General features: G+C 42.1%; 1 protein-coding gene across 1 annotated transcript; it reads left to right on the plus strand.

Annotated features, from left to right (window-relative positions):
* The first annotated feature begins 309 nt into the window (after positions 1-309).
* LOC146650113 (DENN domain-containing protein 2A-like) lies at positions 310-14239 on the plus strand. The gene is made up of 20 exons (XM_085387181.1): positions 310-492; positions 2152-2223; positions 3307-4437; positions 4528-4619; positions 5008-5102; positions 5198-5410; positions 6035-6128; positions 6214-6264; positions 6358-6554; positions 6672-6781; positions 6972-7041; positions 7346-7423; positions 9085-9225; positions 9743-9891; positions 10470-10647; positions 10741-10782; positions 11366-11474; positions 11870-12139; positions 12680-12766; positions 13692-14239. Exons 2-20 carry the CDS (start codon positions 2165-2167, stop codon positions 13721-13723), a joined length of 3198 nt encoding a protein of 1065 aa, XP_085243307.1. The 5' UTR covers positions 310-492; positions 2152-2164; the 3' UTR covers positions 13724-14239.
* Positions 14240-15895: the final 1656 nt, after the last annotated feature.

A 15895-nucleotide genomic window follows, 5' to 3' on the forward strand; every position in this document is an offset into this window, starting at 1 on the left:
CAGTGAATTTCAGATTTGGAGGGAAAAGCCGTAATATGATGATGTCTGTCCCACATTCCACAAATTTCCACACAGCTTATGGATGTAAAGTATGGGATGAAATAGTTTTAGTTAGCATCAAGAGACATCTATCCATCCATTCATTCGTACACAGCTCGTTTCTGAAGCCAGCTCTAAGTGAATCAACAGTAAAGAAAGAGAGAGAGAGAGAGAGAGAGAGAGAGAGAGAGAGAGAGAGAGAGGAAGTCATATCCAGGGTGAGGGGAGAGAGAGGGTGAGGGGGGCACGTTCAGCACTGTGTCTTCAAGGCTCACTAAGATAAGCAGTCGATGAATTGTTTCAAGGCTTAGAAAATCTATTTGAACCTGGGCATATAAACTGCACACTACAGCTGTTTTGGAAGTTATACCAATGGATACTGTTATAGCAGCATGGGATGCACTGTGCTCCCATTCCACTGATGAACACATGAAAACTGTGCAGCGAAAGGAGGTAAGAAACTGATTTAATGTTTTAATTTGAAAGGAGATAATGTTAGAAATGATCTGATTTCAGCAGAATATGCACTGTGCCCATGAGTTTGTCTTTGCCAGAAGAAACAGATTACTGCAGAATATAATTTCACTGTATCTAAATATACACTCCTACGCTTTGTTTGACACACCTGCTGAACTGCTTGTTAACACAAATATCTCATCAGCCAGTCACATAAGAGCAATTTGGGCCATTTAGGCATGGTCAAAACAGCCTACTGAAGTTTAAACTGAGCATCAGAAGGAGGAAGATAGGTGATTTAAGTAATTTTGAATGTAAAAGGGTTGTTGATACCAGATCAAGTCAGGTCAAGTACTTCCAAAACTGCTGTTCTGCTCATATTTTCCCACACACCAAAGAGAAAGTATGCAGTGAGCAGCAGTTCTCTGGGCAAAAATCCATTTGTTGATGCCAGAGGTCAGAGGAGAATGGCTCGACTGCTTCAATTTAATAAGACAACACTACCACAAATAACCATGTGTTACAGTCAAGGTATGCAGAATACAGAATACAGCAGCAGAAGACCATACCGGGTGCCACTCCTGTTAGCTAAAAACAGGAAACTGAGGTTACAGTTCACACACAGGCTCACCAAAAGTGGACAAAAGATAACTGAAAAATCCTCTACTGTGACAGTGAGCTGGTAGTATCAGAAGACATAAGAGCATGGATCCATACTGCATTGGATCAACAGTTCAGGCTCGTTCTGGTGGTGTAGTGATTTGGGGGATATTTCTAGCCACACTTTAAACTGAGCATCATTTATACACCACAGCGTACCTGGCCAAAATCTCTGAGGGACGTTTCCAGCACCTTGTCGGTGAAGAATTAAGGCCATGACGGTAAAAAGGGATCCAGCCTGGTACAAGCAACATGTACCTAAAGGGGCCACTGATTGTATGTTTGCTAATAAAGTAAGATTGAAGTGGTGCTTTTTCTAATTCTAACTAGTATTGTGTATCTTGTTGCCAGGATGTATCTTCTAGCAAATGGTGTAGCTCTAAATGGCTTTTTTTATAGCCAGTCAGCTACCCTACAGCCTTAAGGGTGGTATGTAGTCCTTATGCACATCTGTCATATCATTTGGAGTGTATATCAATAAACAAATGATGGCAGGGGCCTCAGATATGGGAAATCACCAAGCCCTGTTTTAGAGGACGCTGAACTACAAGAACATTGACCTCGAAGATGTGAAAGTACGAGAATTTGCACAGCAGCTTTGTCACTGCAGGGGTCAAATGTTTGGAAGTGGTGGAAAAACGAGTATACTACAATACACTAAAGGAGAGGAAAGAAAAGGCAGGCCCTAAATGACTGCTGAATGAAGTGTTAGTTAGTGTGATGAACTACTTCGGGGAGTTGCACTTGAGTCTCTGGCTGTCATGGTTTCTTTGATTTTGCCCAGCTGTCCTGTGGCCCGAATGCTGAAGTTTACCAGCTTAATGTTTAATCTACTAAAAATGCAATGTGAAGACTATATAACAGTGTAAAGCCGGATAGCTATTGTCAGTGGGAGCAAAACCACAACAACCGCTAATGTGCAATTCAACGAACAAGCAAAATCAGAGAAGATGCTGACAGAAGTTGCTTCTATGTCTCTCTTTCTCTCTCTCCCAGGTGTGCAGTGATCATGGAGGCCGCTGAGAGAATGAAAACAAAGCAAGATTACATCAACTCATCTATCAACAGGTTTGTATCTGACCAGGTTTACCAGTGAGGCATTAAAATAGGACACGGGCCTTCACAAATTTCTCCCTGAGCCCTGAGAAAATAAGAAACCCTGTTAGGCTGCCCTTTAATCATTACATCCATTAAGGGAAAGTCAGAAAAGGTCTTTCAACTTAAGGCTTCCCATTTCCTCCCGTTTATTTATTAAAACATAACAGTTTGATGAAATGGGCTCCAATCCAAGCATGTGTTTATTTAGCGAGGCCGATGAGAAGATGCTCGGTCATAGGCTTGTCCTCTGGCATTTACTCTCAGGATGGATTTTCCCACTGTCCAGAAAAAGACTGAATGTCCCCTAGCTGGCAGTCACTGTGACCATACTGGGAAGTTCAGGGAACTCTGCTAGCAGTAGGTTATTCTTTAATTGGTATTCCATTTATTTTCAATTTTTCTGATTGAATTTGGGAATGTGGAAAAGTATGCATTAAAAAAAAATCCAAATAAATGTTAACGTGTTATTCCAGGAGACCCGAGCTGGAGATGGTAGACTATGTTCGACAGATTTACCCAAGCCTCCAGTTCGCTTTATATTTTCTTTGTTCTTCCAAGTGGAAAAGTATATTTATTTGACTTTATTGCAGATGCTTCAATTTTGCATCATAGCTGAGGGTTTTTTCCACACACTAGGGGACAAAACCACAACTGTGCTCTGAAAGCCATTCTTTTCTATGGTTTCTATTCCTGCTGGCCGTGGCGACGTGAAATACGTTCACACAAGCCATCTATCCATACATTTGCTTCTGCTTATCCTTTTCAGGGTCCACTGGGGCGCTGGAGCCTAGGCAGGGTACACCCTGGACAGGTCGCCAGTCTGTCGCAGCGCATTCACACAATCATTACAATATATGACATGCATAAACTGTATGTAAACACCCACATGTGGTTGAAAAAAATGACATAAAACTTGCAGAGTGCAGCAGCCAGTGCAAGAGACATTTTGGGTTGTTCGATTTACCCGGAAGTTATCATTGCGTCATGTGATAATGTGCGATTTGCTTTTATATTTCAAGCATTTCTAAAATGATTTCCTATTTTTATTTTTAGGCTAAAGAGGGGCTCTCCGGTGGGGGAAAGTGGTTTCTGTTTCGCTTCAGTAGAAAACAAGGGAGGTGAGCACAGAAGAGAGGGAACACTAAAACACCCCTTTACCCCACTGGAAAACCTCATTAACCAGAAGGAAGAATCATCCATGATGGCCCACAGGAGGTCGAGCTTTGACCCTCAGAGCAATGACAATGCTCTCTTAGTAGGAGTCAAGCTGCCCAGATCAAATGGCTGCAGCATCAGGGACAAGATTTCACTATGGGAGGGCAAGGAACCCACTCATTCATCTCTAACCTCGGATAACGTGGGCCAAAGTAGCGGTGTAAAAAGGACAGACTGGCTGCCAAAAAGCAACAATAAATGTATAGAAGACAAGCAAAGTGCAGAAAGTTGCACAAAAGTAGCCCATAAGGAAAAGCAGGATCTTAGGAAAGAAAGTGTAGGAAAAAATGGAGATTCCAGGCCTTGTTCACCGGTTGAACCCACAAAACAGCAAAGAGGAGCATTCAATATCAGTAAGCCTGGTAGCAACCAAGTAAAGGAAGACTGTAAAAGAGTTGTAGTTCACAAAGAAAAACAAGAACACGAGAAAGAGAATGTAGAAAAACTTGGGGATTCAAGGCCCTGTTCGCCTACATCAACAGATAAACAGCAGGTGGGAACCCTGAAAAAAAGCATTGACAGGAGAGCAGCAGAACAGACGAGTCATGAGAAGAGAGCTGTATTCAGTCTTTTTAAAAAGCTGGAGGCTATGGGGGGGAACCATGGAAAAATGCCCCCAGAGCTTGGAAACTACTTCAGCCCACCGAGCAAGGACAAGCAGCTGGAGGTGAGGAAAAACGAATCTGAAGCTTTAGCTCAAAGAAGCACAGTTGCAAGATCTGGGACCAAAGAAAAGAAGGAGCAGCATGAAAATGTGTACACCGAGCCAGGTGCACCCCCCATCAACCCCGTCCCTAAACCCCAACGAACCTTCCAGCACCCAGCTACTGCCACCCTGGGAAGGAGGCAAGGCAGAGGGCAGAGGAACCTCCCGCCACTACCGTCAGTAGCTTCGAAAACTTCCTTGAAACCTCCCTCTGGCATCTACGGAAGACCCAGAGGTGAGAGAGTCCGGGACAGCTTCAACAGGTATCCATGGATTAGAAAGATTATTTGCTTGGTGAAGTTATGCCAGCTGTATGTAATGTATTAACTCATGCTTTCATCTCATGATGACAGGAGATCCTTTGAGTTCGAAGACCTTGCGGGGTCAAATGGTCTGCTCTTCTCTCGCTCGCTGTCTCAGGAACATCACTATGAAGACATCCTGGGTCAGACACCAACCTGCATTATCCATTGAATACCTTTATGAGCAAATTGTAGTGGAAGTGTAGTTAGATGGGATGCAGTTGATTCCAGAGCTGAGTTTTTTCCTCTTCTACATGCTAATTGTAACATGCAGATACAGTATTCAGCAGAAAACAATCAAGTATGAGTACAATTTTTGTTAAACGTGTAAAAAAAAAAACAAACCCCTCCTCAAAACTGCCAGGTAAACTACTTTACCACTTTTACTGCATCAGAAATTAAGTCCAAAGTGTCATGGCAGGACTGCAGCCCTGCTTCACTGTAAAATACTGAATAATGTTAACTTTGTGCACAATTATCAGACATGCTTGAAAACTTGCGTCAAATGCGTTACTTCTGGTTTTTCTGCAGACTCGTCAAATGAGAACCCGTATGAGGATATAGAGTTGGAGAGCCAATGCTCCCAGCAGTCTTTACCTTCCTCTCCTGGTGCTGACACTGCTAAGGTTAAAGTATACCCTGAACTTGAAACAGCAACTACTTGGTTTCAGTAGTTAGAAATAATTATGGTTATTATTATTTATTTATTTTCTGTCCATAGGCCTCCAGACCAGGGTTCTTCAGGCAGAATTCAGGCAGAAGCTTTAAGCTGCTGGACATGCGGAGAACCAACCAGCAGATCCATAGCACTGGAAGCAGTAGAGGTGTTTCATCTCCACCCCAGCTCAGCCCTCCATCTACCCCCACCGGACCTGAACAAGCCTCCTGGCTGCCCGGGGATTCCTATGGCCGCACCTGCCGGAGAATACCGACGGTCTGTGTTTGTGCATGTTTTTTTTTTTTTTGCTGCAGAATCTTATCACATCCATTTTGAACAGTCGGTTTCTTTTATTAACCCTGGCAAATTATTAAGCACATACTATTTAAGACTAATTTGCATGGTTAGTGCTAGTTTTTTACTGGAATGACAACAGCTGGGCACTGATTTAGTGTTTTTAATTGGAGAAAACAAGCACTGCACTGTTTTGCTAGTGATGGATTAGTAGTTGTACCTCGCTTAAGAGCAAAAATAATCCTTTCCTCACTTTTTCAACTTTCCTACTGGAATGTACTGAAGTCGGGGGTGACTTTGCTCCCAGTTCTGATTTCCGAAGCAAATGGAACGTTGCATTAGATTAGGTATCACTGTGTTGGTGTTGTTCCTGGATAATCAAAATAAATGTTGATCCAGCTTCTGCAAGGGACCAATCATGTCATAAGTTTGTGACATGGAAACATCATCACACCACACACCATAACCATAACCCTCAACTCCAATCCTAACTGCCTCCGTTTTTGGATATTTTCCTATACATCAGATACAGCCTCTTTGCACACAGATATCACGCAGTAGTATTTACTGGCACTGAGACATATTTTTATTTATTCCTTTGGACAGGTTGTACTCAGGATCAACAGCATATTTGAAACTCGGTCCAGGAAAAAGCATCTCAGAAGGATCTATCATTATGCTGAGACAAGCTCGGGCAGAGGTGACAGTGTTAAAAGGAATGAAAATTGATTGTAATATTTATTTTACTGTCTAGTAAGTTTGTATTTTTGGGTTTTAATTTACAGTAACAGATGAGAACAGTGACTCTGAGAGTGAAATTGAAGAAAGAGCAAAAGGTAGGGTTTCAATTATTCATTTATCTGTCATTGTTTCTTTATTTTTCACACTGAGGTGTATAATAGTGCTCTGGCTTACATCCTTTCTTCCAGCTCACCGCCAGCGTCTCGTGTCGGTGAAGTCTATACTGAGCCAGCCGAGCCAGGCTCAGGTCCACACCAGAAGACACTCACTCGAACAGGAGCTCCATCAGCGCAAACTTTTTGAATATTTCCTGGTTGTGTCGCTGCAGAAATCAAAGGCTGGAGCGCACTATCTACCAGAGGTCACACAGCAGTTCCCTCCTAAGGTCCTTGAATCATGTCTCATTTTTGTAGTAGTTTAATTTAAGACCAAATACATTAAAAAAGAAGAAATGCAAGAAGTGGTAACTGATCTTAAATCTCTCACCTCATTTTAACTGCAGCTGGAGCGAACCTTCAAGTTCATGAGGGAGACGGAGGATCAACTGAGGATCATTCCTCAGTTCTGCTTTCCTGATGCTAAAGACTGGGAGCCGGTGGAGAGATACCCAAGGTGAGGAGTGTGAAATGAACAGGGCGACACACTTATCTCAATATAATAAACACTGAAAATTCAACTCTTTATACCACGGGAAACACTATCAATTTCATTAATAGTGTTGACTTTTACAGTATATGTGTATTTTCTCTTTGAAAAGTAAAAATACACTAATTATATTTTTGTCATGGCTCTTCCCTCGCAGTGAGATGTTCTCATTTGTTTTGACTGGAGTGGATGGGAGCCGAAGGTTTGGATACTGCCGGCGTTTACTGGTAAATAGAAATCGTGTGCCGTCACCGAACAGGAAGTAGCTAAATACCACAATGACGGCTGAGTAAATAAGCATACCAGAATAGTGTGCCTGCGCCTGTGGGAAAACAGCCCATCTCAGACTCTGGGCGGAAATGTGTGAGACTGGGAACTGTGTATGTGCGGGTGCGCATGTGTTTCTGCTTATGCATTTCTGTAGGAGGAGTGTGTGTATTGCAATACTGTTGATTTATATACTAGTCTGTCCTCATGTCTAGGAGTACACTAGTGAGTATTATGTGTCATATTTTCATCTTTTTCTCACAGCCTAGTGGAAAAGGCAAACGTCTGCCAGAGGTCTATTGTATTGTCAGCCATCTTGGCTGCTTCAACTTGTTCTCCAAGGTAAATCACTCCTCCGCAGATAGCATCCTTTATTACCCTATATTGTCATTGTCCATGTCCATGTACAACAAAATTATGGGCACTCCACACCAACTGTGTAGGAATAATGTATAGATAGTAAGACACCGGGAATAAATAACAAACAGGACAAATATATAAAGTCAAAAGGGATATATACAAAAAAAGAGAAAGGGACACATTGGAGACAAAGTGCTTGGAAATAGTGGAAGAGTCTGTATGCGAGTGGCCTGAGTGATGAGGGTTACTCAGACCATGGCGCAGATTAATATTGTGAGTGGGCAGGGGTGGGGTGTGGGGGGATAGTGCTTGTTAACAGTCTGAATGGCCCAGGGAAAGAAGCTGTTTGTGAGTCTGGAGGTGTGCGACCTGATTGACCCGAGGCACTGACCAGGTTGCAGCAGGTCAAACAGGTGGTGGGCGGGGTGCAAGGGATTACCTATGATGGCTCTGGTTTTGCTGGGAGAGGAGGATCTGGCGATGGCCTCCAGGGGTGACAGAGGGCAGCCACTGATTTTTTTTTTTTTTGGGTGGTGTTAATTATCCTCTGTGCAGCCTTCCTATTCTCAGTAGTGACCCCTTCATACCAAACACCCAGGCAGTAGGAGAGCACCCTCTCCACCGAGGAGCGTTAGAAGGCCAGCAGCAGCTTCTGGTCCCAGTTATTCTTCCTCAGGACACGGAGGAAGTGCAGCCGCTGCGGGGCTTTCTTTAAGGGGCGTTGGTGTTGTGGGTCCAGGTGAGATCGGTGGAGATGTGGGTGCCTGGAAATGAAGGTGGAGACAGATTCCACATGTTCTCCACTTAAGATGAGAGGGTGGTGGACCTGCCTGTGCCTCCTGAAGTCCATCATGAGTTCTTTTGTTTTAAGGATGTTCAGCTTTGGGTAATTTTCTGAGCACCAGCGGGACAAGTTCTCTACCTACGCCCTATACACTGTCTCATCTCCATCAAATATGAGCCCAACCACAGTGGTCTCATCAGCATACTTGACAATAACAATGGTTAGATGGGTTGGTGTAGAGTAGGGGGCTGAGAGGGCAGCCTTGCGGGGATCTGATACTGAGTGACACCAATAAACAACCTTTATTTGTCACATACACAATGTAGTGAAATGCTTGTGTCTGAGCTGCAGCATTCCAGGGCTTGTTTTTTGGGGTTTTTTTTTTAGCATGGCGGGTCTAGCCAGGACCCTTACTGGATAGCGGGTGGGAATCGAACTTGTGACTCCTGCTCCAAAGGTGTGTAGTCTTACTATCCAGAACCATGTCTGATCAGTTTGATCAGAGCCTGTACGTCACTCATCATCCAAGGTTTTTTAGTTAGGAAAAACCCAGATGGTTTTGGTCACTGTCACATTCTCTACGCAGCACTTACTGTAGAAAGGGACAGACTGAGTAAAGGTCTCCATGTCCTGCTGTTCAAAGATGGACCAGTCTGTCAAAACAGTCCTGTGGCTGGAGGATCATCTGGCCACATTTAATGACCTGGGTGCTTCAAGGGGTTTGTTTCCTGAGCAGGGTGTAAGCAGGGATGAGGAGCAGAGAGTGGTGGTTAGATTAAGGAAACTTAATATGTTGGTGGAATTTGGGGAGTACAGATTACAAATGAAATTAAGCTTGTTTTATATGCACACATTCTAGGTGCTGGATGAGGTGGAGAGGCGCAGGGCTCTGTCTCCTGCCTTGGTCCAGCCTTTCATGAGAGCCATCATGGAGGCCCAGTTTCCAGCTCCTAGGAAAACCATCACCATCAAAACTTTTCTTCCTGGTTCAGGCACTGAGGTGAGCGACAGTGGAACCTCCCCACCCCCCAAAAAAGTAACAAACTGTAAGAAAAAGTCAGATAAAATAGTTAAAAATGTCTTTTTATTTGGAATCCTAAGCATAAATCAAATAATCTGCTAAGAACATTGGCATTTTTTTTGACCAGATTTTGAAATTTAAATCTCACTATACAAAATTCATCCAGTTTTGTTTCTTTCATCTAAAAAAACACTGCAAAAAAATGAAACCTTTATTGACACCCAGTAATTTGGAACTTTTACTACATTTTTTCCTACACATGTAAAGATTTGACAAAATATTTGCTGGCTAAATGTTTTTGCATTTTTGCCTAGCAGTTGTGGATGAACAGCTTATACAGTTCGCTAACCATAACTAGAGCTGAAAGTAGTTCAGATCCAGATTAAAATGACTTGAAATGAACATATTTAGAACCGAATGATGGAATGGATTTGTCAGTCCATCAGACACAACTTTGGTGTTACATTGAGTAAGCTGACAGGATCAAATCTTTTAGGTGATGGAGCTCTGTCGACCCTCTGACTCACGCCTGGAGCATGTGGATTTTGAATGTCTGTTCTCCTGCTTGAGTCTGCGCCTGCTTCTCAGGGTTTTTGGCTCTCTGCTGCTAGAGAGGCGAGTCATCTTCACAGCAGACAAGCTCAGGTTTGTCCCTTCATTTAAGCCATATTGTCTGTACACCAAAATCCATATCTTCCAGCTATATATGAAGCTGTACTGTTTATGCAGTTATGAAAATGGCAAATATTAGTTGAAAGCAGCAGGGGTGTTTTACGATAAAGTTACAGGATATGTGGGTGGTCTAGACTCACAATTTTAAATAAATTTAAGGCAGTCCCAGTTTTATTTAGGGAACATACCAGAGAGCTAAGGCCAGCTGAGTTGTTGACGTGTTGGGACTGGTTTGTTTGCTCTGCTGAAAGCCACTGGGAGTCAGAAAGATCAGCCACAGTAGTAGAAGACAGGAATGCAAAGTGCAGTGATGTAAATGAAAGAAGTCTGTAGGCTTGGTTTTCTCTCAGGGCAATGGTATTACATTAGAGAATGGCTAGTCTCTATTTAGACTGTGGTGCCCTCATGCGGTGAGAATAACTGATAATTCTCTCCTTTGTCTCATATAGACTAAAAGGGAAAGTCAGTTTTGTTTTGTTTTTTAAATTAAAATTCATTAAAAGCTCAATTTAATAATGTTCCACTGTTGTGTTCTCTGCTCCCTCCTTTAGTACTCTTTCCCAATGCTGTCATGCAGTCGTGGCATTGCTCTACCCCTTTGTATGGCAGCACACTTACATCCCAGTGCTGCCCTCAGCTATGCTCGACATCGTCTGCACACCAACCCCTTTCATCGTGGGCCTGCTGTCCAGCTCCCTGCCCCAACTCACTGAGCTGCCCCTGGAGGAGGTCAGAGGAGTAATACAAGTGTCACTGCAATCATATAGGAATACATTACTTATGAGCTGCTGTGCAGAGAAATAACCTTTTTTCTGTGTACAGGTTCTGGTTGTGGATCTTGGGAATAGTCGATTTCTCAGACAGGTCAGATATTTTTAAAGGCGTGTGTGTGTGTTTATGGTTTGTCACACTCTGTATCTGTGTAGATGAAATTGTTTCAGCCTCACCCAGACTTTCTCAAAAAAAAAAAAAGCATTGTAGCCAAAGAAAAATTAAAAAAAAGCCTTAAATGTGTATTGTTTTTCAAATGGTCAGTGCGTATGTGACTTCTTATAGAAGCCTGCTTCCAGCACTGGAAAAAAAAGGTGCTTTCTGTCACCCAGAAGTTAAAACTTCTAGTTATATTCACAGAAGTCTGAGTTAGTAAGTTGAGATTTTAAGATAATAACCTGAAACTTTGACTTCTGGGCGACAAAAAAATGTTTGTTTTTTCAGTGGCAGAAAGTTTCCATAACTGTTCTTAGCTAGTCATAGAGCAAAGAAATCAAAGATAGTTATACCATAACGTAAGTGCTTTTGCAGCAAGAGAAAGTTTACAGCACTTTTTGTATTGACTTCACTTTTTTGAGATCTAGAGGCTATATTTATCTTTCATAATGTTTCCAAGGTTACATCTACCTATCTATGGTTTATGAATACATTTTCTTTCCTGTTATCTCACATTTAGTTGGACGATGAAGACTCCATCCTGCCACCTAAGCTTCAGACGGCTCTGGAGAACGTTCTGGAGAGGCGAAGAGAGCTTGCTAATGAGCGAGGAGGAGATACAAGCAGCGGTGAGTCAAACTGAGGACTTTTTTCTATGACTCTACAGTGTCATAGAGGCTTCTTTGGTGGCTTTGAGGCTTCTTTATGGTTAAACCTAGAACACAAACATGGTTGTGGTGACAACGCTTATGTGCTTTAATGTGGATCTGCTGTATATTTACCATGTTTACCACCAGGTTTTAGTTGGTGCCAGAGAAAAAGTCAGTAGTCACTGTAGTTCAAAGACTTGATCCCCTAATAATTTGGAATGTCATGAAATAATTCATACTGGGGTAAAGGGATAGAAAGACTAACTAGAAGATAAAAATTTCTGTAAACATCTTTTTGAACATTATGTAAATGGTTGATCAGCAAGTCGACTTTGTTATGTTTTATATTACCACGTCTAACATCCCGTCTCCAGACTCAGGCCATCTTAGCACCATTGTGTCCGAGGCCTTTGTTCGATTCTTTGTGGAGCTGGTAGGCCACTATCCTCTCTTCATCACCGGCGAAAGGGAGGACGGCTACTCCTCTTCATCCTCCTCCCCTGCCTCGTCCTTCTTTCAGCGAGAGGGTTTTCGCAAAGCCATCCCATCCAAAACCGTGCGCCGCTTCTTGGAGATCTTCATGGAGACGCAGATGTTTGGCTGGTTCATCCAGGAGAGGGAGCTTCATAGGCAGGCTCTCAGAGGTACAGAGGCACAGCAGAAAGAACAGGAATTTTGTCTCAAAGTGTGTTTTTTCCCAGAGGTTTCTTCCTGTTGAAAGGGAGTTTTTCCTTCCCACTGTTGCCAAGTGTATGCTCATAGGGGCTCATCTGATTGTTGGGGTTTTCTCTGTAATACCTCATAGTAAAGCCTTGAGAGCACTTTGAGTTGTTTTATCCCCCATTTTCAAAGGCTCAAAAGTAATTGGTCAAAGTAATATCATTTTAAATCAAAAGATTTTTTATACTTGGGTCAGAATCCTTTTGCAGCCAACGACTGCCTGAGGTCTAGAACTCCTCATCTGGGGCCTTTCTGTGTGGAGTTTGCACTTTCTCCAGTTCTCTCCAAGTACTACATCATCTTCCAGTCCAAAGACATCATAATTAGAATAACTGGTGACTCTAGATTGGCCATAAGTGACTGGTGACTTTTACAGACAGGATGGATAAATTTAATGGGTATGGGTGATGGGTTCTTCTAGCTCTTCATGATTGTTTTTGTTTTGCTTCTTTTAATCTCACCAGGACTGTTTGAAGTGAGAGTGCAGGAGTATCTGGATTCTATCCATGATAATGAACATAGGAGGGTTAACAGGTTTCTCAAAGGCTTGGGTAAGGAAACAACTGCTTTATATACACTGCTCAAAAAAAATTAAAGGAACTCTTCTTAAGGAGTGTGTAACATCAAGTCAGTGAAACCTTTGGGATATTGATTTGGTCAGTTAAGTAGCAGAGGGGGTTGTTAAACAGTTTCAGTTGCTTTGGTGAAATTAACAACAGGGCGACTTTTTTTTCACTAGTTTTGTATTTGGCTAGGGTCAGTGTCACTAATGAGGTGATACCTGGACCCTACAGAGGTTGCACAGATAGTCCAACTACTCCAGGATGGCACATCAATACGTGCCATTGCCAGGTTTGTTGTGTCTCCCTGCACAGTCTCAAGAGCATGGAGGAGAATATAGCAGACAGGCTTTACTCTAGAATGGCTCTTAATCTATCAGTAGGACTGACATATAGGCAATGACACTCTGACTGCCATTAGGTATTGGGATGAAATCCTTACACCCGTTGTCAGACATTACATTGGTGCAGTGAGTCCAGCCTAATGTGGTCAGAGTATGCAGATATGATACCATGATACCATTGGCAGATTCCCACATCTAGGAGCTCTGTGGTGCCATGGTCCAGACCTAGGAGGAGATCCTCCAGGACACCATCTAGAGCATGCCCCAACGCTGTCAGGCATGCATACAAGCACATAGGCACCATATAAGCTACTGACTACTATTTTGAGTTGATTAATGAAATTTTAGTAAAATGGACAAACCTGCTGCATCATTTTTTCCAATTTGATTTTTGAAATCTCTTTGAATGCAGCCCTCTGTAGGTTGATACTTTTTATTTTGATCAAAGATATGGCATGCATTTATTCCACATTACCTTTCAAATTGTTCCTTTAATTTTTTTGAGGAAAATATTGTTTTGGGCTCATTCTCACTTTTGGTCACTTTGTGTGTGTGTCTTTTTTTTGTTCCAGGAAACAAAATGAAATTTCTTTCAAAGAAATAATACAACAAATAAAGCACTGAAACCAGGAAAGTCTTGAAGAACTACTAATGTAACAAAGAAAAACACAACCAAATTTTGTTCATCCTGATTTATGTCACTGAACGAGGGATTTTGCAAACAAATTAATCCTGCCAAGGGAAAAATGCTGCTGCATGTCACACAGATGAAAAACCTTGTTGATCCTTTTTATAACAGGATTCTTCAGACATCATCAGTTTATGCATGTCTGGTTTTGTGTTTGGTGTGTTGCTGTGAGCTACATATGGCTGAGGAATTAACCTGGATTAATGGGAAATAAATAGACTGATTAGTAGTAACAGTGGTAGTCTGGATTTGAATATAAGTTAAAGTGAAAGAAGCGTTCGCAGTAATCTTTTAAATCCACCAGGGGGCAGTAGTATATTTTTGCTGTTCAGACATATTTTGACAGTGACTGACCACAAAGTTACACCAAATAGCATTTCAGTTTTCTTTTATTCATAACATGACAACATCACATGCACTTTGAATAAATATCCTCTGGCTATGCTGTGGTGATTTCTTGTCTCGATGCTGTCATATTTTTTTCGTTGCCATCAAAGCAAATGGCAATATGTCATACAACTGTTGCATTACATGTTTAGATTCTCAGTGCCATTTTTGTAAATGTCTTTTCTCTCTCTTCCTCCTCCAGTTTGCACATTTTCAAATGATGAGCTTACTTTATGGTAAATACAAGATGTATCCAATGACACGGTGCAAATTTTACAATTTCCGTTTGTTACACGCTGGGAACAAGAGAATCAAAGCCGAGGGAATTGCACTCACTCATCATTTGTGTGCCAGTTTTATAACATGAGTAATCCACATGCCACCAGTTCCCTAACTACTGGCTGATGTGTTTGTATGTTTGAAGGTATTTGGTTCTTTCCTTTTCTTTCTTTCTTTTCTTTTTCTTCTTTTACTACAAAGAGCCTTGGTTCAGGGTTGGTGGCAGCTTTACTATTTTAGTCTCTGAGTCATGGAAACAAAGCAGATCCTCAGCCCACAAAGAGGAAACATCTTTGTCAGCAGGAAAACATAACACAGGTGCAGAGCAGAGCATAGTAGCGTATTGTCTTAGGGATGGTATGTTCAGTCCTTGCCTGTTGGGCACGCCTGAGAGCCCCTAACCTGTTACCTTGTAAATGGCAAGTTCACACACAGGCTCGCTGACACACTTGCTGATTCTAAACACAGATGGCCAAAGTGCAAAATCTATATTAAACAGACACACCAGACTTTAAAACCCACACGGTTCACATTTACTTCAGTACTTGCCAATCAGCCTTTGGGGCTGAAGTGTAGAGTACAAAAGTGCCAAAAACTGCAATTCCTCATAGGTTAACTCTGAGAAACTACAGTGACATCACCTGTTGTTTGGTGAAATCCCATTGTGAAGGCTTGAGATAAACATTTTTGACATAATCTTAGGGTTTTGAAACTGGGTGTAGATAAGGAGCAGACATGAATGCGAAACCATATAATCATTGGCTGATGACCTGGCAAACACAAATTAGTAGCCTATCCTATATAATGCTCCCATCTAACCCTTAGAATGACCATAATTTACTAAATGGACGGTCGGTCCTGAAATGAGCAACTGGCACCATCAGCTCAGCTGGAAGGAGGTTAATGAGATTCTGTTAGAGGGCAATAGAGGCCAAAACTGTTTTTGGCCTCTATTGCCCATTTTAGAACCCAGCCAAAATTTCAGTGATTTAGCTTTTTGAAATTTCAAAGATTAAAAAGAAACGGAAGAAACACCTTAAAGCAAGCTATGAGTTTTGTTATTGCAAAGTTTGCTGCACCAGAGGGCGCCCTGCAGTCCTGCTTTCCTGTTGACATGAAAATATTTTAGAAAAATACAAAGTCACATTTAATCAACAACATTATATAAGATCCAGTTCAAAGTCAATACAAATACACAATTTGAACATGGAGATGAGAGACGATGAAGGGATAGTTAAGCGCTTCTGACAGGGCTGTGGGGGCAATAAAAACACGTGTTCCCTGAATACACATGTTCAGTCGGGCTGTCACAGAGTAACAAATGTGAAAATCATACCACAACTTCCTATCTGGCTCCCAAGGTGGGAAGGCTGCTGTGCTGTGGGACAGGAGTCATCTCAGGAAGATGAATGGATGTGGTGA

The sequence above is a fragment of the Rhamphochromis longiceps genome, linkage group LG17, assembly GCF_057381845.1.
Source record: "Rhamphochromis longiceps isolate RC_006_pf linkage group LG17, R_longiceps_female_GT1.1, whole genome shotgun sequence".
Lineage (NCBI taxonomy): Eukaryota > Metazoa > Chordata > Actinopteri > Cichliformes > Cichlidae > Rhamphochromis > Rhamphochromis longiceps.

Coding starts and splice junctions, on each gene's coding strand:
- LOC146650113 (XM_085387181.1), top strand. CDS start 2,165: ATGGAGGCCGCTGAGAGAATGAAAACAAAGCAAGATTACATCAACTCA. Junction 4,620..5,007: donor TCACTATGAAGACATCCTGG/GTCAGACACCAA, acceptor GTTTTTCTGCAG/ACTCGTCAAATGAGAACCCG. Junction 9,226..9,742: donor TTCCTGGTTCAGGCACTGAG/GTGAGCGACAGT, acceptor CAAATCTTTTAG/GTGATGGAGCTCTGTCGACC.